This window comes from Oncorhynchus masou, chromosome 33, assembly GCF_036934945.1.
Source record: "Oncorhynchus masou masou isolate Uvic2021 chromosome 33, UVic_Omas_1.1, whole genome shotgun sequence".
Lineage (NCBI taxonomy): Eukaryota > Metazoa > Chordata > Actinopteri > Salmoniformes > Salmonidae > Oncorhynchus > Oncorhynchus masou.
In genome coordinates, this window is record NC_088244.1 from 36,168,528 (window position 1) to 36,187,576 (window position 19,049).

Sequence of the window (19,049 nt, forward strand, 5' to 3'; positions counted from 1 at the left end):
ATCCAATTTAACTTCATCAATGTATCAACAATGTCAATATATACTGTAAATCCATTTGTTGTGGACACCCATAGGCTAAAGCACTGGAGGTCTAAGAGGCATTGGGACTTCCGTAAAGCTCTCTGTACTACTTTATTTGATTAGGAATTAACCTAACACTGCAGCTGGGGCAATCCAACCAATAAAGGGGTGGTACAGAGATAATTTGATTGAGGGGTTAGTACTCTTAACATTAAATAATTCTCATTGGATACAGGTCAACCTCTCCTGATGGTGTTTAATGTACACAACACTGGACATAAACCGACCAACCACACAATGGTCAATGTTCAGCAACATGTGTATAGTGTTAGTCTTGGAAGTATTGGAGTATTGGAAGTGGGTTCAGGTCGAGCATAGCCACTGCTGGTGTTTGTCTTACTGTTTCACAAAATGTTCACTCTTAGGATTAACTATCTGCCTAGTTCAACTTCAAAGTTTTGCAGGTAGATGAGACCCACAAAATGAGTCAGATTTTCACCTTTGACATAATTAGACTTTCTTTATTTGATGACACATCAGCAAACGTTGTACTGCATTGTAGAACTAACACTCATTGCACTGTTTAGAAGCAGCAAGATTGATGGGTTTCTGTCGTATTACGTAGCATCATAGACTACCACGCTGACTAGATAGTAGCTGATGAGTGATGAATGCTTTTCACGTTATAATACTGCAGTAATACAGTAGCCTATACAGCACTACTACACTTATTAAAGATACATTCCGGGATCCTAAGCACTTACAAATTTGTAACATACTGTACGAATTGTAATTTGTAACATATTGAACGAAATGCATAACAACTAAAATTGTCGGGACGTAACATATCCTACGTAAGTGCTTAGGATACAATTCGTATGATATGTTACAAATTCCAATTCGTTCAATGTTACAAATTTGTAACATACTGTACGAATTATAATTTGTAAGTGCTTAGGATCCCGAAATGCATCTTTAATAAGTATAGTAGTGCTGTATAGGCTACTGTATTACTGCAGTATTATAACGTGAAAAGCATTCATCACAATTTTTGGGGACCGTTTTGGCTCGTGAGCACGACTTTCAAAACAACTGGCTGAAATTATACAAAAGCTCTACAAAACCACACAATTGTACCTCTGTTTCATGACTAAAACACATGTGACTCACGTGATATTACTTGCACAATATATTTTGGCAAGTTGGGTTTTTTTCAGTGACTTTGCCTTTGTACCGACTCTTGGCTGTTTCCAAAACAGCCCTGGATGCCATTATAGAGTGCATCAGATATCGAAGACATTGCCTCAAAGCAGTTGACTCCAACACTGCACTTCCTCAACACCCATCGTCATGAATATTCATAATTTGACACTTTGTGGGAGTTGATGTGGATCTCCTTGTGTATAAAACCCAGCACCTCTCATTGCATCTTTGCTTGGGGATGCTTGACTAAGACGAAATCTAAGGAAAGCATTTAACAGGTCCCTATACAGGTAAGTACATTTAAATATTTTCAGCTCTGTTCTGTGCAGTCTTCATTCAATCTTATTCAGAATTGAAGAGTGTAATCTACATTGTCTGAATATATTATCAGTGATATATTATTTAATACATTATGATTATCATAAAATGTACAGCGGTCATTACTAATAATTATGCTAATTCATTTTAGTTTAATTACCACAGTCATTAAACAGCCTATTAATTATGACATTTCCTTTTCCCTCAATAGACTGAACTTAAGACAATGGAGACCATAAACGAGATCATTCCATTCGCTAAGGAGATGCTGAGCCAGAAGCCCAGTCGAGGCATGATGAAGGTGTACCTGCTGGGTTCTACCCTGGCGTTTTTTGGAGTGGTCGGTGGGCTGGTGGAAACGGTCTGCATGCCATTTTGTGAACAGGAGCCATTAGATGAGGAAATGATCAAGTTGATCACAGAGGAGAAGAAGAGGCAAATGCTGGAGCCAGAGATAACCACTGTCGAGCCTGATGTTGTGGATGAGTTGCAAACAGAGATTGATGCTAAGAAGCCACTGGAAGGTCGTCAGAGGAGGGCGTCTATCAGGTCACCTGCCTGTTGAAGATGCACTGCAACAACCTCTCATGTTACACACACTAATGAAACCAACACTCAGAACACAAAATGTGGTGAAATAAGCTGTCAACCAGGCAATCAATAGAGATTGCACTTGGTGATTTTTGTCATGATAATTTGGCCATGTTTAGGGAACCCTTGACTTATTATTAATGAGAAGAGAAGAGGCTGAATGGATGGATGGACGGATGCAACAACAAGCTGCAGTGATGACTGGCTGCTGGGCAGCAGAAGCTCTGTGACTGATTGAGAATTTGTATTTTCTTTTGGCTTCCTAATAAACCTATTTTAGGTTACCACTGGGTCATGAACTGGTTAATGTCAAACAGTGCTGTGAGTAGTCTACTGTAGCCTATCTAATTATTTATATAAACCCTAGATGACTGTTTTAAAGCCACTGCACAGCTATTTTTGTACTCCATTGTAAAAAAATATTTTGGAAGCTATAGAAATGCATTTATAAATGTGTATATTCGTTTTTGCTAAGTATATTCTATTACATACACATTGATGCATACATTTCAATTGTATTATGTGAACTGAACATTAAAAATACATTAAAAAAAGACATTAATAAAAACATTTTCCTTAAAGGAGTTTTTCTACCGGAAATGCCAGTGTTTTGTTTTTCTGTCTGTTGTGTGCCTAGCAAGCTAGGCGAACACTTTTGTTGTCAGAAAGGTGCGACTTTGTGTAATAACGATTTGGGAGCAAATAAACAACCTACCGTGCAGATGGCGGACCCTGCAGTGATGGCGGGTGGATTCAGTGCTATAGTAGGGGTAAATAAGATCGTTTGTCATATGTAAGCTAACTTGGCTACAATGTTAGCCATCATCAGGCTAGCTTGTCAACATAACGTTAGGTTAACCTCAATGGTTGTAAATCGCCTGTCTTTGTCCAAATTAAACTAGCACATTAAAACACGACATTTTCCCAGAATTTTGCCACGTCACATGACATCCATTCGCTAGCTAAGTTTAAACGAATGTTTTTTTTTAAGGAAAGTCGGTTAATTAAGAACAAATTCGTATTTACAATGGCGGCCTAGGAACAGTGGGTTAACTGCCTTGTTCAGGGGCAGAACGACAGATTTGTACCTTGTCAGCTCGGAGATTCGATCTCGCGTAAACTCGTACATCGCCTTGGTCGGTACAATTGCCCTTATTTTAGCGCCCCAAAAACGTAATAATTCCAGATCAACTGTAATGTCATTACAATTGCAAAGCACAATTTCTCCCCTTTCCAACAGAATCAATTACATGACCTAAACGCTGCCCGTTTCTGCATAATTCAACAGGTCTTTTTAAAAATGGCGGGTGGGGAAGCGAAACTAATGCGTGATAGTGAGAAGGAGAAATGTTGTGTGGGAAAATTGCTTTTTTTCACTCGATTGTCCAACATGTCACCTTATCGCCTCTAAAATGTAAATAAAACACTAAAGAGTTTATATAATGTGCCATTACATACCTATTTGAAGGTTTGTGTCAAATTTTAATCAGGTTTTTAGGGCAGTGCTAAAGTGATCTTATAAGTAAACCGCGGCTTTGAGAATGATGATCGCAAGCAATGATGACGAGGTATCTCCCCCCTCACTGTCCATTTCTTGTTTTTAAAGGATAGAAGTGCTACACCTGGTGGAGAGAGATTGTAAGACAGAAATAGTTGCTTTATGCGTGCTGTACGTTACGACATGACACGTCAAGACGTAACGGAGGGTCCGTTTTTTCAACTTTTCTCCAATACTATAAAGTCATTACCATGTCGATCAACGCTTGAATAGAAACCTAGTTCACACCCCCGATTTTGACGTCAACACAGTCCCATTAGTTCTTTGTAGCCTCGTTTGAATGTTGCGGACATTTGTACGGAATGGGGTGAGTTTACGCTTGCAACCTTTCGGTTACTCGCCCAACGCTCTAACCACTAGGCTACTTCCCACCCCCGTTGTTGACTTGCTGTTTACAATCACGTCATGCCATTTGCAAACTGGGGTCATTAATCCTGTATAAGCGTGTAGGTAGCTAGTTGGCTAACCATGAGAGAAAGTGTTTTCACACTGACATCTGTATGTTTTACAGCGTTCCGGGTGCGGTAAGGCGACGTCCAGCCCGGCAGAGAATTACCAGCTTGCCCGGCGTCGCACCCTCCAAGTGGTAGTGAGCTCTCTGCTGACAGAGTGTGGATTCGAGAGCGCAGAGAAGGCCACTGTGGAATCACTGACTGAGATGATCCAGAGCTGTATGTAACCATTGTGTGTTGATGTTTTTGAAAATGTAATTCATTATATGTTTTGGATTAAACTAATAACCCTTTGCTGGCTTGAATTAAACAACAAGCCATGTCAAGTGACTAGCCCTTCGTGAAATCACCACAATTGTCTGTATTACTGACCTCATCTGTGTCTATTCCCTGTACTTTTTCAGACATATCTGAAGTAGGTCGTTGTGCCAAGTCATACTGTGAGCACACAGCTCGAATCACGCCCACCCTCTCTGACGCTGTGGTCACACTCAATGAAATGGGTTAGTTTAACCTCAGGAAAGATGCAAAATAATTACAGCTTGAATTAGGCGGTATACTGTATTTTATGATATACCTGTATTGATGCAGGGACCAGTTTGGGTTTTTACTTTACCAGTTTTTGAATGTTTGGTTTGTTAAATGTGATACGCCATGTGTAATCAATTTTTATAGTTTACTTTGCTTCTTGAGTCATCTCTCTCCGTGCCACTTTCCACACAGACCTTGCCACGCCCCTGTCACTCAAGGAGCACATTTGATGTTCCTCAACCATGAGATACTTGTGTTCAGTCTGCATGGTCAATGCAGCACATGCAACAATGTTGATGACAACAATGCTGTTTTCAATTTGCTTCTTAATATAAATCCACAAGCGTTCTATAATGACACTATTAGTTTGTGTTTCTTACATCAGCAAACAGCTAGTTTGTCTTTTCTTAGCAAGTTGACCTAAATCTTGTGAGATGCTAATTGTTAGCCGCTAATAAATGTACTGAGAAAGAGCAAACGTAGCTAGCTAATACAGCTTGATAATACCAGTGATGGTGTAGACCTAAATCAGCATGTTTGTGCAACAGTATCTTCTAAATCAAAGAGAAATATGCAAAGCAAGAATATGTTAGCTACATGAAGTAGCTAAGAGAAAACATTCAATGTAGCCAAAGCTTTTAGGGTCCACTAGGAAACACTTAACACTTTAGTTCCTACCCTCTCACAATAACTCCTCCCTGGCATTTTAATTCGTTGTCATCTCAAAACACAATATTCAAAGTGCCCACTTATATTCTAACTATAGAATTAGAAAAGTCATTATATTTCCATGATTCCAACATTTTTGTTCTAATTGGCCAGTCAAATCGCAATTGCAACATTTGGTTAAAAATAAGTCCTAGATTATTTGCCCATATCGTGCAGCCCTACGTGGCAGTGTGGGCCTTATCTCAATTGAGCAGTGGTGTAAAGTACTTAAGTAAAGATACTTTCAATTTTTTGGTATCTGTACTTTGCTTAATTTTTTTTACAATTTACTTTACTACATTCCTAAAGCGAAAAATTGTACTTTTTACTCGATGCATTTTCCCTGACACCTAAAAGTACTTGTTACATTTTGAATGCTTAGCAGGACAGGAAAATGGTCCGATTTACGCACTTGTCAAGAGAACATCCCTGGTCATCTATTGGCTCTGATCTGGGAGACTCACTAAACACGCATGCTTTGTTTGTAAATTATGTCTGAGTGTTGGAGTGTGCCCCTGGCTATCTGTAAATAAATAAATAAAAACAAGAAAATGGTGCCATCTGGTTTGCTTAATATAAGGAATTTGAAATGATTTATACTTTTACTTTTGATACTTTAAGTATATTTAAAACCAAATACTTTTAGACTTTTACTCAAGTGGTGTTTTACTGGGGGACTTTCACTTTTACTTGAGTAATTTTCTATTAACGTATCTTTACTTCTACTCATGTATGACAATAGGCTACTTTTTCCACCACTGCAATTGAGTGCAGGAAATACAGAAATGATAAGTGCTGAAATTTGTTTTGGTTGAATTGAACAGTATAAAACAATCAATGGAGAAAGACTCATTGAAATCACTTAATGTATGCGTTGCCACCCTAGGATCACTCACTACTCATAAAGCAAATGTAGAACTTGTATTATTCATAAACTAAAAATACCGTCATACCGTAAAAAAAGTTTTAAATACCATGATATAATATTTGGGCCATATCGCCCAGCCCTAGCTTGAATATGAAATCACTATTTAATTTGTCTTCATTAACTTATTTGTTTCACGTACCACCACAGGTTTCAATGTGGACACTCTGCCAGGGTATGCCAAGAGATCACAGAGGATGGTTATAACTGCTCGTGAGTCTTTACTGTTAGTAGACCCTCAAGAGGCTGTTATTTACCCTGCACCGAAGAGGCTGCTGCCCTATATACATAGACATGGAATCACTGACCACATTAATAATGGCACACTAGTCACTGTAATAATGTTTACATAGTGCTTTACTCATCTCATATGTATATACTGTATTCTATTCCACTGTATTTTAGTCAATGCCACTCCCGACATTGCTTCTCCTAATATTTATATTTCTTAATTCCATTTTTAGATTTGTGTATTGTTGTGAATTGTTAGATACTACTGCACTGTTGGAGCTAGGAACACAAGCATTTCGCTATACCCGCAATAACATCTGCTAAATATGTGTATGTGACCAATACAATTTGATTTAGACTACAACTGAGGACAAAACACAAGAACACTATAGAGAAAGCTAGTAACTGGTCTTTGAATGAAAGTAGAAAGACGTTTAACTGGCAATCTGTGTGTATTTTTCAGCTCCAGTGACGAATGCTCCTGTGATCCCAAAGGCCTTGATTGCTGGACAGAAACGCACTCATCCCTCCCACATCCCCAACCACTTCCCGGAGTTCCCCGATCCTCACACTTACATCAAAACTCCAGTGAGTCAACCACACTTCTTACCGTTTTCCAAGCCAGAAACATACTTGACTTAGTATTTATATACTGACACTTTTCCGAGTGGTCTAGTGAAAAGATTTAAGATGAACACATTGGTGAGTTTCCTCGGTTGTCTTTCTATCAGACGTTTCGGGAGCCTGTGTCAGATTACCAGGTGGTGCGAGAAAAGGCAGCTTCTCAGAGAAGAGATGTAGAGCGAGCACTCACACGCTTCATGGCCAAGACTGGAGAAACACAGAGCCTCTTCAAGGATGATGTCACTGCCTTCCCATGTGAGCGAGTGCTCGTTGTTGTTGTCAAGCATGATTCTCATTCATGCTGTTGAATTGAATAATCTGCACAAAAATGCTTCTAATAAGGAACAGAAGTTCTGTTCCCATTGATCTTATTTCCTACTAGAGAGTGTTGGGTACCTGTGTTTACATGGGTAATAATACTGATGCCTTTGTGGTTGCCAGTGATCGCAGAGCGGCCCAGCTCCATCCCGTACCTCAGTGCCCTGCTGCCCTCAGAACTGGAGCTGCAGACTCTGGAGGAGACAGACTCCTCTGAACAGGACGATCAGACAGACAGCGAGAACACGCCAGTCAACAACCTCAATGTGAGTCAGGGACATGGGCCAAAGGAAATATTCAAGCTTGAGTCTTTATGATCTGCAGTGCAATGTGGTTTGGCCTATACAGAATTAACTTCAATAGAATAATCAAGGCCCTCCTAAATGAGGGTGTTTACAAAGCCATTCATTGTTAAGAGCAAATCTATATTAAAATGTACCTGGTGTGTTGATTGCTACAAAAAAAAACATTTGAAATTAAGTTTGTTTTCCTCATCTATGCCTTTAATCAAATTTAGGATGATTCTGGAGCTGATAAGGAGAATTCCGTGCTTCTTGCTGGTGGCGTGGTTCCCTTGGTGAAGGTCAGTGAAGAAAACATGATTGACAACCCATACTTGAGACCAGTCAAGAAACCCAAAGTGAGGAGGAAGAAGTGAGAGTTTACTACACTTAGCTACTAATTTGGACTTCTGTCAGCCACAACGAAGAGTGAATTGTAAGAAGCAGTCAACAGCTCTGTGCTTCTGAGAAGTGGACCCACGTGGACATCTGAGGTCAGGGACTCCAACCTCAACTTCCTACATGGCAAATACTACTCATGACACCCTTCACCAGTTACATTCATGAGAAAACAGACATTTTGCAATTTAATATTTTTCAAATTTGTGGAATGGTTCTGTCGTGAAAGAAAATGTAACATTTGCTAAAATGTTATTTTTACCCATTTCCAAATTATGATTTCAGTCATTTGTGAATAATGAACAGGAAATAAAATGTTTCGATTTGTAATTTTAACATTAAATTTACCCAAATGACACATTTTAGCCTATCGCCAAATATACACTGAACAAAAAAATAAACGCAACATGTAAAGTGTTTGTCCCTTGTTTCATGATCTGAAATAAAACATGTCCCAGTTCTTCCATGGCCTGCATACTCACCAGACATGTCACCCATTGAGCATGTTTGGGAGGTTCTGGATCGATGTGTACGGCAGCGTGTTCCAGTTCTCGCCAATATCCAGCAACAACTTTAGTATCTGGTGTGATACTGCCATTGAAGAAGAGTGGGGCAACATTTCCACAGGCCACAATCAACAGCCTGATCAACTATGCGCTGCATGAGACAAATGGTAGTCACAGCAGATACTGATTGGTTTTCTGATCCACGCCCCTACCTTGAAGGTATCTGAACAGATGCACATCTGTATTCCCAGTCGTGAAATCCATAGATTAGGGCCTTATTTATTTATTTGAAATGTACTAGTTCCTTATATGAACTGTAACTCTGAAAAATCTTTGAAATTGTTGCACGTTACATTTAGATTTTTGTTCAGCGTACATGAGGCAAGAATTGGGCAACTTCACTCCCCACTTCGTATACCTTGAGATATTGGTCAATTGTGAGGCTATATATAGCTGAGAAATAAAATCACTTTATTTATGCTTACATCAGATTGATCTCCAGAAGAGTCAGGAGTAGAACAACTGTAGATATGCCACCCGACTTCTTTGCTTCACAAACTCCTTGTCACAAAGCAGCTATGTATGACAAAAATGAAACGCATGTTATTGCTGACAATACCGGTATACATCTCCATATTACTTTGTATAGTAATGCAAAGTCAAACTTATAAACCCACCTCTGTCCTCAAGGCTTTCCTCTCTAATGTGGGCAGTCTACCCCAGTCTGGGGAACCAAATTTCATAGGCCATGACACCTTCTGGTTCAGAGTAGTATCATGAGCATATGTCCCTGGGCTGCATCATAAAAACAGCTGTTAGTAGTCAATCAATTTGAAGAATGATACATGCAATATACATTGATACGATATTCCTCAAACTCAACTCTGGACTTTGAAGACAGTTTCAATGCTCCCCTCTAATCAGGGACTGATTTTGACCAGGTGGGTGCAATTAATAATCAGGGAACAGAAAACCAGCAGGCTCCGAACCTCATAGTGTAAGAGTTGAATACCCCTGCAAGAGATAATCAGTGGTTTCCTATTATGGATAGTTTGGAAAGGGTGCCACTCCCAATTAGCATTCACTCACCCTGGTTTGAAGTCAGCTGTAACAGGCTTGGTCCTGAACCTCTTTGTGGTGGAGCTGAAGGGGATTCTGCCAGGAGGGTATACTTTAGACCAGGTTCTGTCCTGCTGATAGCTCTGAGGGGAAGGAGTGATTGTCTGGGTGGTGGGAGGAAAACATTTAATGAGAGAAGGATATTCAGAGACCTACAAACAGAAGTAAATGTTACAATATGCCTATAAGAAGATCATTTTTCAAATTGCTTTCAATGTAATGGCAATAGGTTGACTAATTTCTCACGTCGTTAGATAAACCTTAAGATTTTTCAAAAACAGGTTGGCTATCAACATAAATCATGCATATTCTCATAAGGCTTTAACATCATACCTGAGCACAGGGCAGAAACCGTGCAGACGTCCTTGCAGCAAGAGTGTATCCTTTCTTACTCTCAGGTCTCTTCTGTACATCATATAGAATGGTACCAACCTGTTGGAACAATGACTAACATGAAAAACCTCAAGAGAATGTAAGGATTTCCTAATGTTATTTGAACTGGCTGTTTGAGTAGCTTCTGCAATGCATTATTTATTACCATGCGGAAAATAACCAAATTGGTTTATTTGAGATCAACAGGATAACAGATCTTTATCAAGAGTGTGGATAGAAGGTCATTGAAAGCACATGACAGTAAGCTGCTCAGAAAAACTCACATGATTGTCATAGCAGCCGGGGCCACGGTGTGGGGCTCCCTCAAGTGAGAGCGTATTGCCCAGCCGGTTCGGTGCATAGTGGGTCGGAAATAACTTCCGTTCCTGGCAGCTGCCAAAGGCAACGCACCGCAGGGGAGCTATAAATTCAGAGATAAGATTGGACATTTTTAATTGATGCTAATAGATAAAAACGCAATGGGTGGACGCTAATAATTTTACCTGCATCCAGAGCCGCCATGTTCCCTCTTCCTTTTGTTTATATTCTTACCGGTAACGATGGGAACCAGGTGGATGGATGGTATAGAAGGGATCCAGTTTTTGTCAAATTAACGTCAAAGGTAGATTTTTTTTTGGTGCGTGGGGATTTAAGCTAACCCTAAGTAACCTTTTCTTAACCTTCTACTAACCTGCTACGAAAAGTCAAATCTGACGTTATTTTGACAAAAAAACTGGATCCTTCCAGCCATGACAGGATGGATGCGCGGTAAATTATGCAAATACTTTGCTGGAAACTTCAGGTTGACGTGAATGGCTACTCTATTCTCCACTTTCAACGAATGATAATTAACTTGTTTACTTTACTTTTGCAATTTAATAATGTGACCATAATGCAATATTCATGTGATAATTATAATCAAACATGTATTATTTGGAGGCAATGTTTGGACAGTGTGACCAGACAAATAAAAAACCGGGTTACACCTGTTTAAGCCAAGTTTGTGGGACATTTTAAACTACCAAAGCAGCCGTTTTTATGTCAATATCAAATCATTTCTAGCTAACAATTAAGTACCTTACTGTGATTGTTTTCAATAAAAATTGTCAAAAAGAATAAAAATATATATATTCTTGGCAAAGAGCAATTTCTCAAGCAAGAATTTTGCTAGGACTGTCTGGGAATGTTCTGAGTGGGAGGGGAAAACCGAAAACTAGCTGTTATTGGCAGAGAGGTTTGGAACTCTATTAACCAATGATGATGATGACATCAAGCAGGCCAAAACAGGCTGAAATTCCAGGCAGTCTTTGCAAGCACCTCTTACACTAAAAAGGCATGCATTATTTCAGTATTATTCCAACCTCATAGTGGATATATACATAAAAAAACAGGAGAAACACTTTTGACTCTACTGGGCCTTTTGACTCTACTGATAGTGTTTAAGAGGCACATTTTTTATTCTTAATAAATTACATGAGTTGCTTCAAGATGGCAAAGCATTGGATTTGAGTATACATTTGGTACTGTATGTGTAGGGGCATGAGGGTCCCTGATAGTTTTGACATTTGATGTAATTTCAGCATAACTTTACACTTATCAATAATAATAAAAAACAGGCCAGCATTGTTGTGTATTGTTGCATTGTTGTCTATTTGGAACAAAGTTATACAAAACAATTTGCACAGCATTCTGTGATCTCAAATTCCCAACAGCAATATTTAGGGTAGGGCTTTGTCAATAGCATAAGTCTGCACACATACATTCAACTTCATATGTACATGCAATTCTTTCATTATTATTGTTATCTTTTTAAATTACACATGTGAGAAACTTACAAAGCAAGTGAAATACAACTAAATCAGTCCCACAACATGCTACAATCACATTAATTAAATTGGCAACAAAAGTTTCTCTCTGACAATTAGCAGTATTACTTGTACAAACAAAACCCTTAATTGGCACTCATTGAAGCATGCGTGATCTGAGAATTTATCAAGGCAAAAGAGAAGTATTGACAGTACATCATGCAGTTTCCTTTGGGCAAGTGCAGATGAAGAGAGGCTATTGAATGTACCGCATTGCAAGATAAAAGTGTAACACAGACATAGAAACACATGGATGGTGTCAGAGGAACAAAGGCCGTGTCAGGGGAAGGCCCAAAAATTGTCAGACTCCAACTACCCAAGTCATAGACTGTTCTCTCTGCTACAGCACGGCAAGCGTTACCGACATACCACGTTTGGAACCAACAGCTACCTGGCCTATCTGCATTGACCCTTTTTGCACTAACTCATATGACTGATCACATAAGCTGCTGCTAATGTTGACTATCTATCCTGTTGCCTAGTCATTTTATCCCTACCTATATGTACACATTTACTTCTTACCCCTGCTTATCTACTCAGTACTGGTACCCAGGTTATCATTACTCGCTGTGTATTTATTCCGTTATTATTTCTCTCTGCATTGTTGGGAAGGGCCCATAAGAAAGCATTTCACTGTTAGTCTATACCTGTTGTTTACGAACAATGTGACGAATACAATGTGATTGGACAAATGCTAAGAGGATGGGAATGCTCAATGCTGACAATCAGAGAACAGGGTGGAGGTGGCTAAAATAAGTAAGCAAATGGCAATAGAACATATCGAATAACTCATGAGCAAATCAATGTGGAGGGAACATAAGTTAGGGGAGTGGAGGGGTTAGCCTGGTTCCAGATCTGTTTGTGTCGTCTTGCCAACTCACATGGTCAATGTCACACGACAATGACCATAGGGGTAGGCAAGACAACACAAACGGATCTGGGACCGGGCTCAGGGGCGTTCTCTTGTCTTCATTACTCCGACTGAGGCACTGAGATTGAGGGGCCTTTAGGGTCGTCAAAGCGGTCCATGGAGCGTAGCTGCATGATCATGTGCATGCCGTAGGTGAGGATTAGCAGCATTAGCAGAGAGGTGATCAGGCCCATCCAGATCCCTGGTGTGAAGAAGCCAGCACAGTCACTGGCATAGGAGAAATCTGTTGTCCTGTTCAGTATACTGAAGCCTTGGATCTAGATGGGGAATGGGGGGAATAAGCCAAATGAGTAACAAGGAATTAGAGAGTAAAGACTGAACACTTTTTGTTCAATGAACCCTCTAAACACTGCTTATTGAAAGGCGCTTTCTTTTCCGACATTCATGCATCAGTACCTGGAAGTCAGTGAAGAGAATCCTCCACTGGGTAGCATTCTGAGTGTGGGGCACAAGCAGTGCATTACGGAAGTTGTTGACATTCTGGCAGTGGAAGGAGTACTCTGCGGGGGCGTAGATGCCCCGGCTGCCATTGTAGATGGCTGTATCGGCATTGAATAGCAGTTCCACTGTGTCCAGGGTGAACCAGTTTCGTGCAGACACGGGGTAGCGCCGCTGGCTCATGGAGAAGCTAGAGAAGATGAGACTTGGTGAGGGTCATGCTTTAATTAAGCAATAAGGCCCGAGGGGGTGTGGTATATGGACAATATACCATGGCTAAGGGCTGTTCTTATGCACAACACGAAGCAGAGTGCCTGGATACAGCCCGTAGCCGTGGAATATTAGCAATATACCACAAACCTTGAGGTGCCTTATTGCTATTATAAACTGGCCAATTAGAGCATTAAAAATAAATGATTTGTCATACCCGTGGTATACAGTCTGATATACCACGGCTTTCAGCCAATCAGCATTCAGGGCTCAAACCGCCCAGTTATGACACATTTAATGTGTGTAACCTCATGCTTAATATAGGAGTGAGAATGTACAGGAATTAATTGTTTATACAGATCGATACATGCAAGAGCAAGGTGGTGTATTTTCATAGGAACTGATGCTCTGCACTTTGGTGTAATTTTTTATAATACTTGTTTTGCGTATTATCGTGATATAACTACATTATAATACTTACATGAGACGGAAGAGAGTGTATGTTGGAACAGAACTTCCATAATCAAGGACAAGCCTGAGAAAGACGAGCACACGTTGTATTCAAAACATCCGCCATTATTGCACAGTGTAATAGTAATAATGTCACCAATAAACAAATCCCAATTTATTAAATCAACACACAATTGGGTAATTTGATAGTGCTAAGAGATATAACACTTGTACCATAAGACACTAATCAACAGTGGGACTATACTTTGTATAGTACCAGTCAAAAGTTTGGACACTTACTCATTCCTGGATTTTACTTTATTTGGACTATTTTCTACATTGTAGAATAATAATGAAGAAATCAAAACTATGAAATAACATATCGTAACCAAAAAAAGTGTTCAATCAAAATATATTTTATATTTGAGATTCTTCAAAGTAGCCACCCTTTACCTTGATGACAGCTTTGCACACTCTTGGCATTCTCTCAACCAGCTTCACCTGGAATGCTTTCCCAACAGTCTTGAAGGAGTTCCCATATATGCTGAGCACTTGTCAGCTGGTTTTTCTTTACTCTGCGGTCCAACTCATCCCAAACCATCTCAATTGGGTTGAGATTGGGTGATTGTGGAGACCCGGGTTACTTTATTGGTTAGTACATGATTCCATATGTGTTATTTCATAGTTTTGATGTCTTCACTATTATTCTACAATGTAGAAAATAGTAAAAATAAAGAAAAAGCCTTGAATGAATAGGTGTGTCCAAACTTTTGACTGGTACAGTAGTACATAACAACAAGTGTCATGTCATAGTAAAAAGAGAGTATGAAGCTCACTGTGAATTTGTTTCATTACAGAAGGACCCAGCCGTGCTCACAGAGCCACCGGGAGCAAAGGTCAATGGACCGAGGTCAATCCATTCCAGGTTATTAAAGCTGACGTTGAGATTCTGGGCCCAGAGCATGATGCAAGGGCCACTGGTAGTGTTAAACATCAAAGGAGGTTTGACCTCATCAACAACCGCCTGCAGCAAGGACCGGCCCATAGAAGACTGGCCAACCATGGATGGCTCCTCAATCACCTAGGGAACAAGAAGGTAAGTAGAACACAATAACATTTAAAAAAAATACAACTTTATTGATAAGGCGAGTAGAACATAAAAGAACACCACATCACTTTATTTTATGTCAGGTGAGGGGACAGTAGAAACTACAATGCTGAAAACGTGCTTATACACATCATGTAGATTAGAGGCATATGTTTGATTATTTTAAAGTTACTTACTCGTGAGGGCTTGAGTCCAGTGTAAATAGCAGTATAGGGAACACCCTGGGCTTTCATGATGCTCAGAACTTTACCAATGACCTCATCTAATGAGATAGGAAAATGCACTACTCAAACATACTGTATGACACATTGAGTCACAGAAATAAGTAGTTATTGAATACATAAATACCAATATATAAAACAACAGGATTTGGACAAGAACAATAAATGGTCAAAACTTCAACTTACCATTGCTACGCAGGACTTCCTTACAGGACAGATAAGCACTGGAACATAAACAAAGAGCTTGAATATACAATACATGCTTAAGTTACTGTACGATTGTGAATCAATCAAATAGTATTTTTCCCAAAACACTGGACTCTAGAAACATTTGGTTGAATTGTATTACCCAGTAGAATAGGGCAGGATGATAAGCAGCAGAGTGTTGTCTGATGCATTGAGTTGGAGATGCGCCAGTGTGTCTGGGTCTACGCTGAGTGGGGAGACACCCAGCTTCTCCTGTAGCAGACCTGGGACTGCACTAGCACCAAGCCATGACAGGGCAGGCAGCACCAATTGCGAAGAGGAAGACTGTAATGCAGACTGGGAGAAAGAAAGGTCAAAGTTAGTTATCAACCTACATCTGGGTCTGAATTTACAAAGGGTCTCAAAGTAGCGCTGCTGATGTAGGATTAGATCCCCACTGTCCATGTTATCGTACTCATTGTGATCTAAAACCGCTCCTCTGAGACCCCCCAGCTGTTCCCTGTATGATCTATTCCAGAGCCAGCACACCTGATTTAGCTTGTCAACTAATCATCAAACCATTGAATAGGTGAATCAGGTGAGCTAGTTCAGGGCTACAATAAAATTGTGAAACGTCTGGGGGTCCCAGAGTAGAGGTTTGAGAACCACTGATCATACATCACCAATCCAACACTGAGATGACACTTTATGAATATGGGCACTGATCATATTAGTATCCCAATACCCAGCCTCACCTCAAAAGGATAGAATACTTACCTCCAGGTTTGGAAAGGCACTCTCATGATTGTTTCCAAAAACACCCCCATACCTTGTGAAGTCATCTTTGCTCAGCTATGTTAAAAAACAAAACGCATATCAACAACGTCAGTGTCACCTGCTTCAGAGTTAAAACCCTTTAGCATAGTATCATTATTACTACATATCTAAAAACAGGATGGTCTGAGAATGGGAAGTAGTAAAGGGGAAGTGGTGCTGTGGCACATTGTCACACCAGAATGAGAAACACCAGGCCAGGGCATCACGGGCTTCATTGCATTTCCATACAGGATTCACCCGTGTTTTACCCAAAAGGCACAGACTTTTCTGTTTCCATCTACGTGGGCTGGCACCCGTGCTCACGGGGCCATGGCTCCGGCAGACCTGCTCTCACTTCGGTCCAAAGACTGTCCCCTGGTACTTTTCAGCTGACATTTACATAACAATAGCTAACTGTGAACAATAGCTAATGGAACTCTTTACAAGTCCTCACAGTCAGCCCTAGCTATGGAAACAATTTCCCTAGTATACACTAGTGTCTACCTCTATCACTCCAGTGTCCCTGCAGATTGTAAATATGCTACTGGAATGTACTGACCCCGTATATAGTATGCTTACTTTCTCATGTTCTTCTTATTTCTATTTATCGTGTGTCTTTGTTCTACCTTATGTTATGTTTAGTATTATATTGTTATTGATTACTGTATTGTTGGGTTTAGAGCTAACAAGAAAGGCATTTCACTGTACTTGTGCACGTGACATTAAAACAACTAATTACTGTTAAAAAAACATACTTCACTTTAGCTGGCCTAGCTCTGCACTACTGTTCTCTAAAGCAGGAGTACAGTAGGTTATTGAAATTTGACATTACATACTAACACTGGCATTGATCAGGCTTCAAATAGTATTTGCCAAGTAGTAGACCCTTTTTCATGGTACAACTGAATACAATTATGATTCATCTCAGGCCTGACCTTGTCCTGTAGGAAGAGAAGCACGTTGTGTGGGGCAGACCCCAGAGCAGAATTTAGGTAGGACACCAGCTGGTCATTAGATATTATGTGACCAGCAGCTGGAGATGCCATGGGTGGCAAGGTGTACCTGGAAATATGAACAAAATAATTTTATATTAATAGAATAGCAAGACATCTAACTGCTACAGTTGGACATAAATCAACAACTAACATGGCAATGATTAGAAATACCTAATAAAAATATATATATTTTTTAGAAAGGATAAATGCATTTACCCTGATCACGTCATACGTCTTATAAAACTGAATATAGCTACAAGGCTAGCTAGCAATCCAGCTGGAATGGTTAGTTTAGCATGCTAGCTAAACCAGCACAGTGTTTAAAATCCCTTCGCTTTCAAACTAATAATACATATTTACCCTTCACTGGACCACATTACAAGTGGTACTTGACTGCTGCAATGTCCAGTAGATAACAGGGCAAATAAAAGAGCAATAAAGGCCATGATAGTACGCAATTTACTTGACGACTCAGATCCTGCCATGGTAGATTTTCTTTTCCGTAAAGTCCTAGTCACGTGGGGTAAATCAGCTGACTGTCATGGGAGTCAATGGAACACTTCCTTCTCACGCAGCCTGCCCTGACCCATCTTTTCACAAAGACCACATTGAGCTTTGATCAATTATTTACAGCGAATAGGAAATAATAACTCAATTCAATCTTAACCGTTTTCGGGGCCAAGCAATGTCACAAGTTGCAATATGCAAAGACATTTGTTTTTACCAATAAAGCCTGATTTCTTGTGGCAATTTATTTAGCGCCACAATTCGATAAAGATCTGTAACATTATAGAATCTCATTAGGTTATGGTTAGTTTATTTAAGTCGTAGCAGATGTATAGGCCTGTGATTGTATCAATTGTCTATCTGTGAACACCTGACAAAGTAATTGCAAGACTGTTTAAGCCTAATCTCAGAATATTGGTGAATATGATATGGGACTTTCAAAGTTAAACGGGCGCTATATTGTCCGAAAAACCTTTTGCGCTCTCCGTGGTCCTGAAATTTGAACCTGAGTGGCCTGTCAGAACGGGTTAACGTTCCAACAATTAACCTGGCATCGGTCCATGGTGCAGATATGGGTGACAGCTATCGTGCGCCTGTTTCCGGCCTTCATTTTCGGTCCATACAATGGAATAGGCCATATAGTAGGCTATACGTACATAGGCAGTTGGACGTTTTCAGGCGTGTCTAATCTTGAGGATATAGTCTATAGGGCTAAAATGAATGGCTTTTATATGCCAGCCAAATCAGGTTGATGAACGATTAATAGGCTACACAAAGTAGCCAACATAATGCATAAATAAGCAAGATGAATGTTATGTAACACTTCGCACAGCTGATGTTATACACAGGCTAAATACATAACTATTTTCATAGTCTATCTGAGCTTTTTCATAACAGCAGTGTTGGCGGAGGAATACCAGTGCATCCGCAATTGCTGCACTACTTCAATAAAAAAGGACTGAATGGGGAAATACAAATTAAAAGTCTAATCAGTCAATAGAAGATAATTGAAAAATGTTAAACCTCCGGGAACATCATAGTATATTTATGAATAAGCAAGCCTTTAATAGCATAAATATTTTAATCTTGAGTGTAGTGTGAGGAGCAGACGCAAGGGATGTGCACTACTTTCCGACGCGAAGGTATCGTTGCTGTTCCACAGCGT

The 19,049-nt window shown here is 39.9% G+C and overlaps 4 protein-coding genes and 1 long non-coding RNA gene across 5 annotated transcripts; 2 read left to right on the forward strand and 3 right to left on the reverse strand.

Moving 5' to 3' along the window:
* Positions 1-1,424: 1,424 nt before the first annotated feature.
* On the forward strand, positions 1,425-2,423 carry LOC135528403 (G0/G1 switch protein 2-like). The gene is made up of 2 exons (XM_064957465.1): positions 1,425-1,514; positions 1,754-2,423. The coding sequence occupies exon 2, from the start codon at positions 1,769-1,771 to the stop codon at positions 2,105-2,107; it is 339 nt and encodes a 112-aa protein (XP_064813537.1). The 5' UTR covers positions 1,425-1,514; positions 1,754-1,768; the 3' UTR covers positions 2,108-2,423.
* LOC135528405 (uncharacterized) lies at positions 2,026-3,427 on the reverse strand. Its single transcript, XR_010453548.1, has 3 exons — positions 3,222-3,427; positions 2,849-2,892; positions 2,026-2,114 (listed from the first exon to the last, which is right to left on the reverse strand). It is a non-coding gene; the product is annotated as an uncharacterized LOC135528405 (long non-coding RNA).
* Positions 2,741-8,577, forward strand: LOC135528401 (transcription initiation factor TFIID subunit 8-like). The gene is made up of 8 exons (XM_064957463.1): positions 2,741-2,903; positions 4,203-4,362; positions 4,548-4,646; positions 6,458-6,520; positions 7,002-7,126; positions 7,270-7,417; positions 7,604-7,746; positions 7,998-8,577. Exons 1-8 carry the CDS (start codon positions 2,856-2,858, stop codon positions 8,136-8,138), a joined length of 927 nt encoding a protein of 308 aa, XP_064813535.1. The 5' UTR covers positions 2,741-2,855; the 3' UTR covers positions 8,139-8,577.
* Positions 8,578-9,114: 537 nt separating this feature from the next.
* On the reverse strand, positions 9,115-10,720 carry LOC135528402 (ciliary microtubule-associated protein 3-like). Its single transcript, XM_064957464.1, has 6 exons — positions 10,661-10,720; positions 10,442-10,578; positions 10,119-10,217; positions 9,756-9,889; positions 9,344-9,461; positions 9,115-9,242 (listed from the first exon to the last, which is right to left on the reverse strand). The coding sequence occupies exons 1-6, from the start codon at positions 10,677-10,679 to the stop codon at positions 9,174-9,176; spliced, it is 576 nt and encodes a 191-aa protein (XP_064813536.1). The 5' UTR covers positions 10,680-10,720; the 3' UTR covers positions 9,115-9,173.
* Positions 10,721-11,590: 870 nt separating this feature from the next.
* LOC135528400 (V-type proton ATPase subunit S1-like) lies at positions 11,591-17,907 on the reverse strand. Its single transcript, XM_064957462.1, has 10 exons — positions 17,738-17,907; positions 17,318-17,444; positions 16,344-16,418; positions 15,730-15,923; positions 15,567-15,604; positions 15,336-15,421; positions 14,888-15,132; positions 14,083-14,136; positions 13,350-13,581; positions 11,591-13,210 (listed from the first exon to the last, which is right to left on the reverse strand). Exons 1-10 carry the CDS (start codon positions 17,860-17,862, stop codon positions 12,995-12,997), a joined length of 1,392 nt encoding a protein of 463 aa, XP_064813534.1. The 5' UTR covers positions 17,863-17,907; the 3' UTR covers positions 11,591-12,994.
* Positions 17,908-19,049: the final 1,142 nt, after the last annotated feature.

Excerpts from the sequence above, each read along its gene's own strand:
- LOC135528400 (XM_064957462.1), bottom strand. The coding sequence starts at position 17,862 with ATGGCAGGATCTGAGTCGTCAAGTAAATTGCGTACTATCATGGCCTTT. Across the intron at positions 15,924-16,343 it reads GTGCCTTTCCAAACCTGGAG|TCTGCATTACAGTCTTCCTC; the intron begins GTAAGTATTCTA and ends TCTTTCTCCCAG. Across the intron at positions 14,137-14,887 it reads TGTAATGAAACAAATTCACA|GCTTGTCCTTGATTATGGAA; the intron begins GTGAGCTTCATA and ends CGTCTTTCTCAG.
- LOC135528402 (XM_064957464.1), bottom strand. Across the intron at positions 10,218-10,441 it reads CCGGCTGCTATGACAATCAT|GTTGGTACCATTCTATATGA; the intron begins GTGAGTTTTTCT and ends TTGTTCCAACAG. Across the intron at positions 9,890-10,118 it reads GGTTTCTGCCCTGTGCTCAG|ACAATCACTCCTTCCCCTCA; the intron begins GTATGATGTTAA and ends CCCACCACCCAG.
- LOC135528401 (XM_064957463.1), top strand. The coding sequence starts at position 2,856 with ATGGCGGACCCTGCAGTGATGGCGGGTGGATTCAGTGCTATAGTAGGG. Across the intron at positions 4,363-4,547 it reads GACTGAGATGATCCAGAGCT|ACATATCTGAAGTAGGTCGT; the intron begins GTATGTAACCAT and ends GTACTTTTTCAG. Across the intron at positions 7,418-7,603 it reads TGATGTCACTGCCTTCCCAT|TGATCGCAGAGCGGCCCAGC; the intron begins GTGAGCGAGTGC and ends TGTGGTTGCCAG.
- LOC135528403 (XM_064957465.1), top strand. The coding sequence starts at position 1,769 with ATGGAGACCATAAACGAGATCATTCCATTCGCTAAGGAGATGCTGAGC.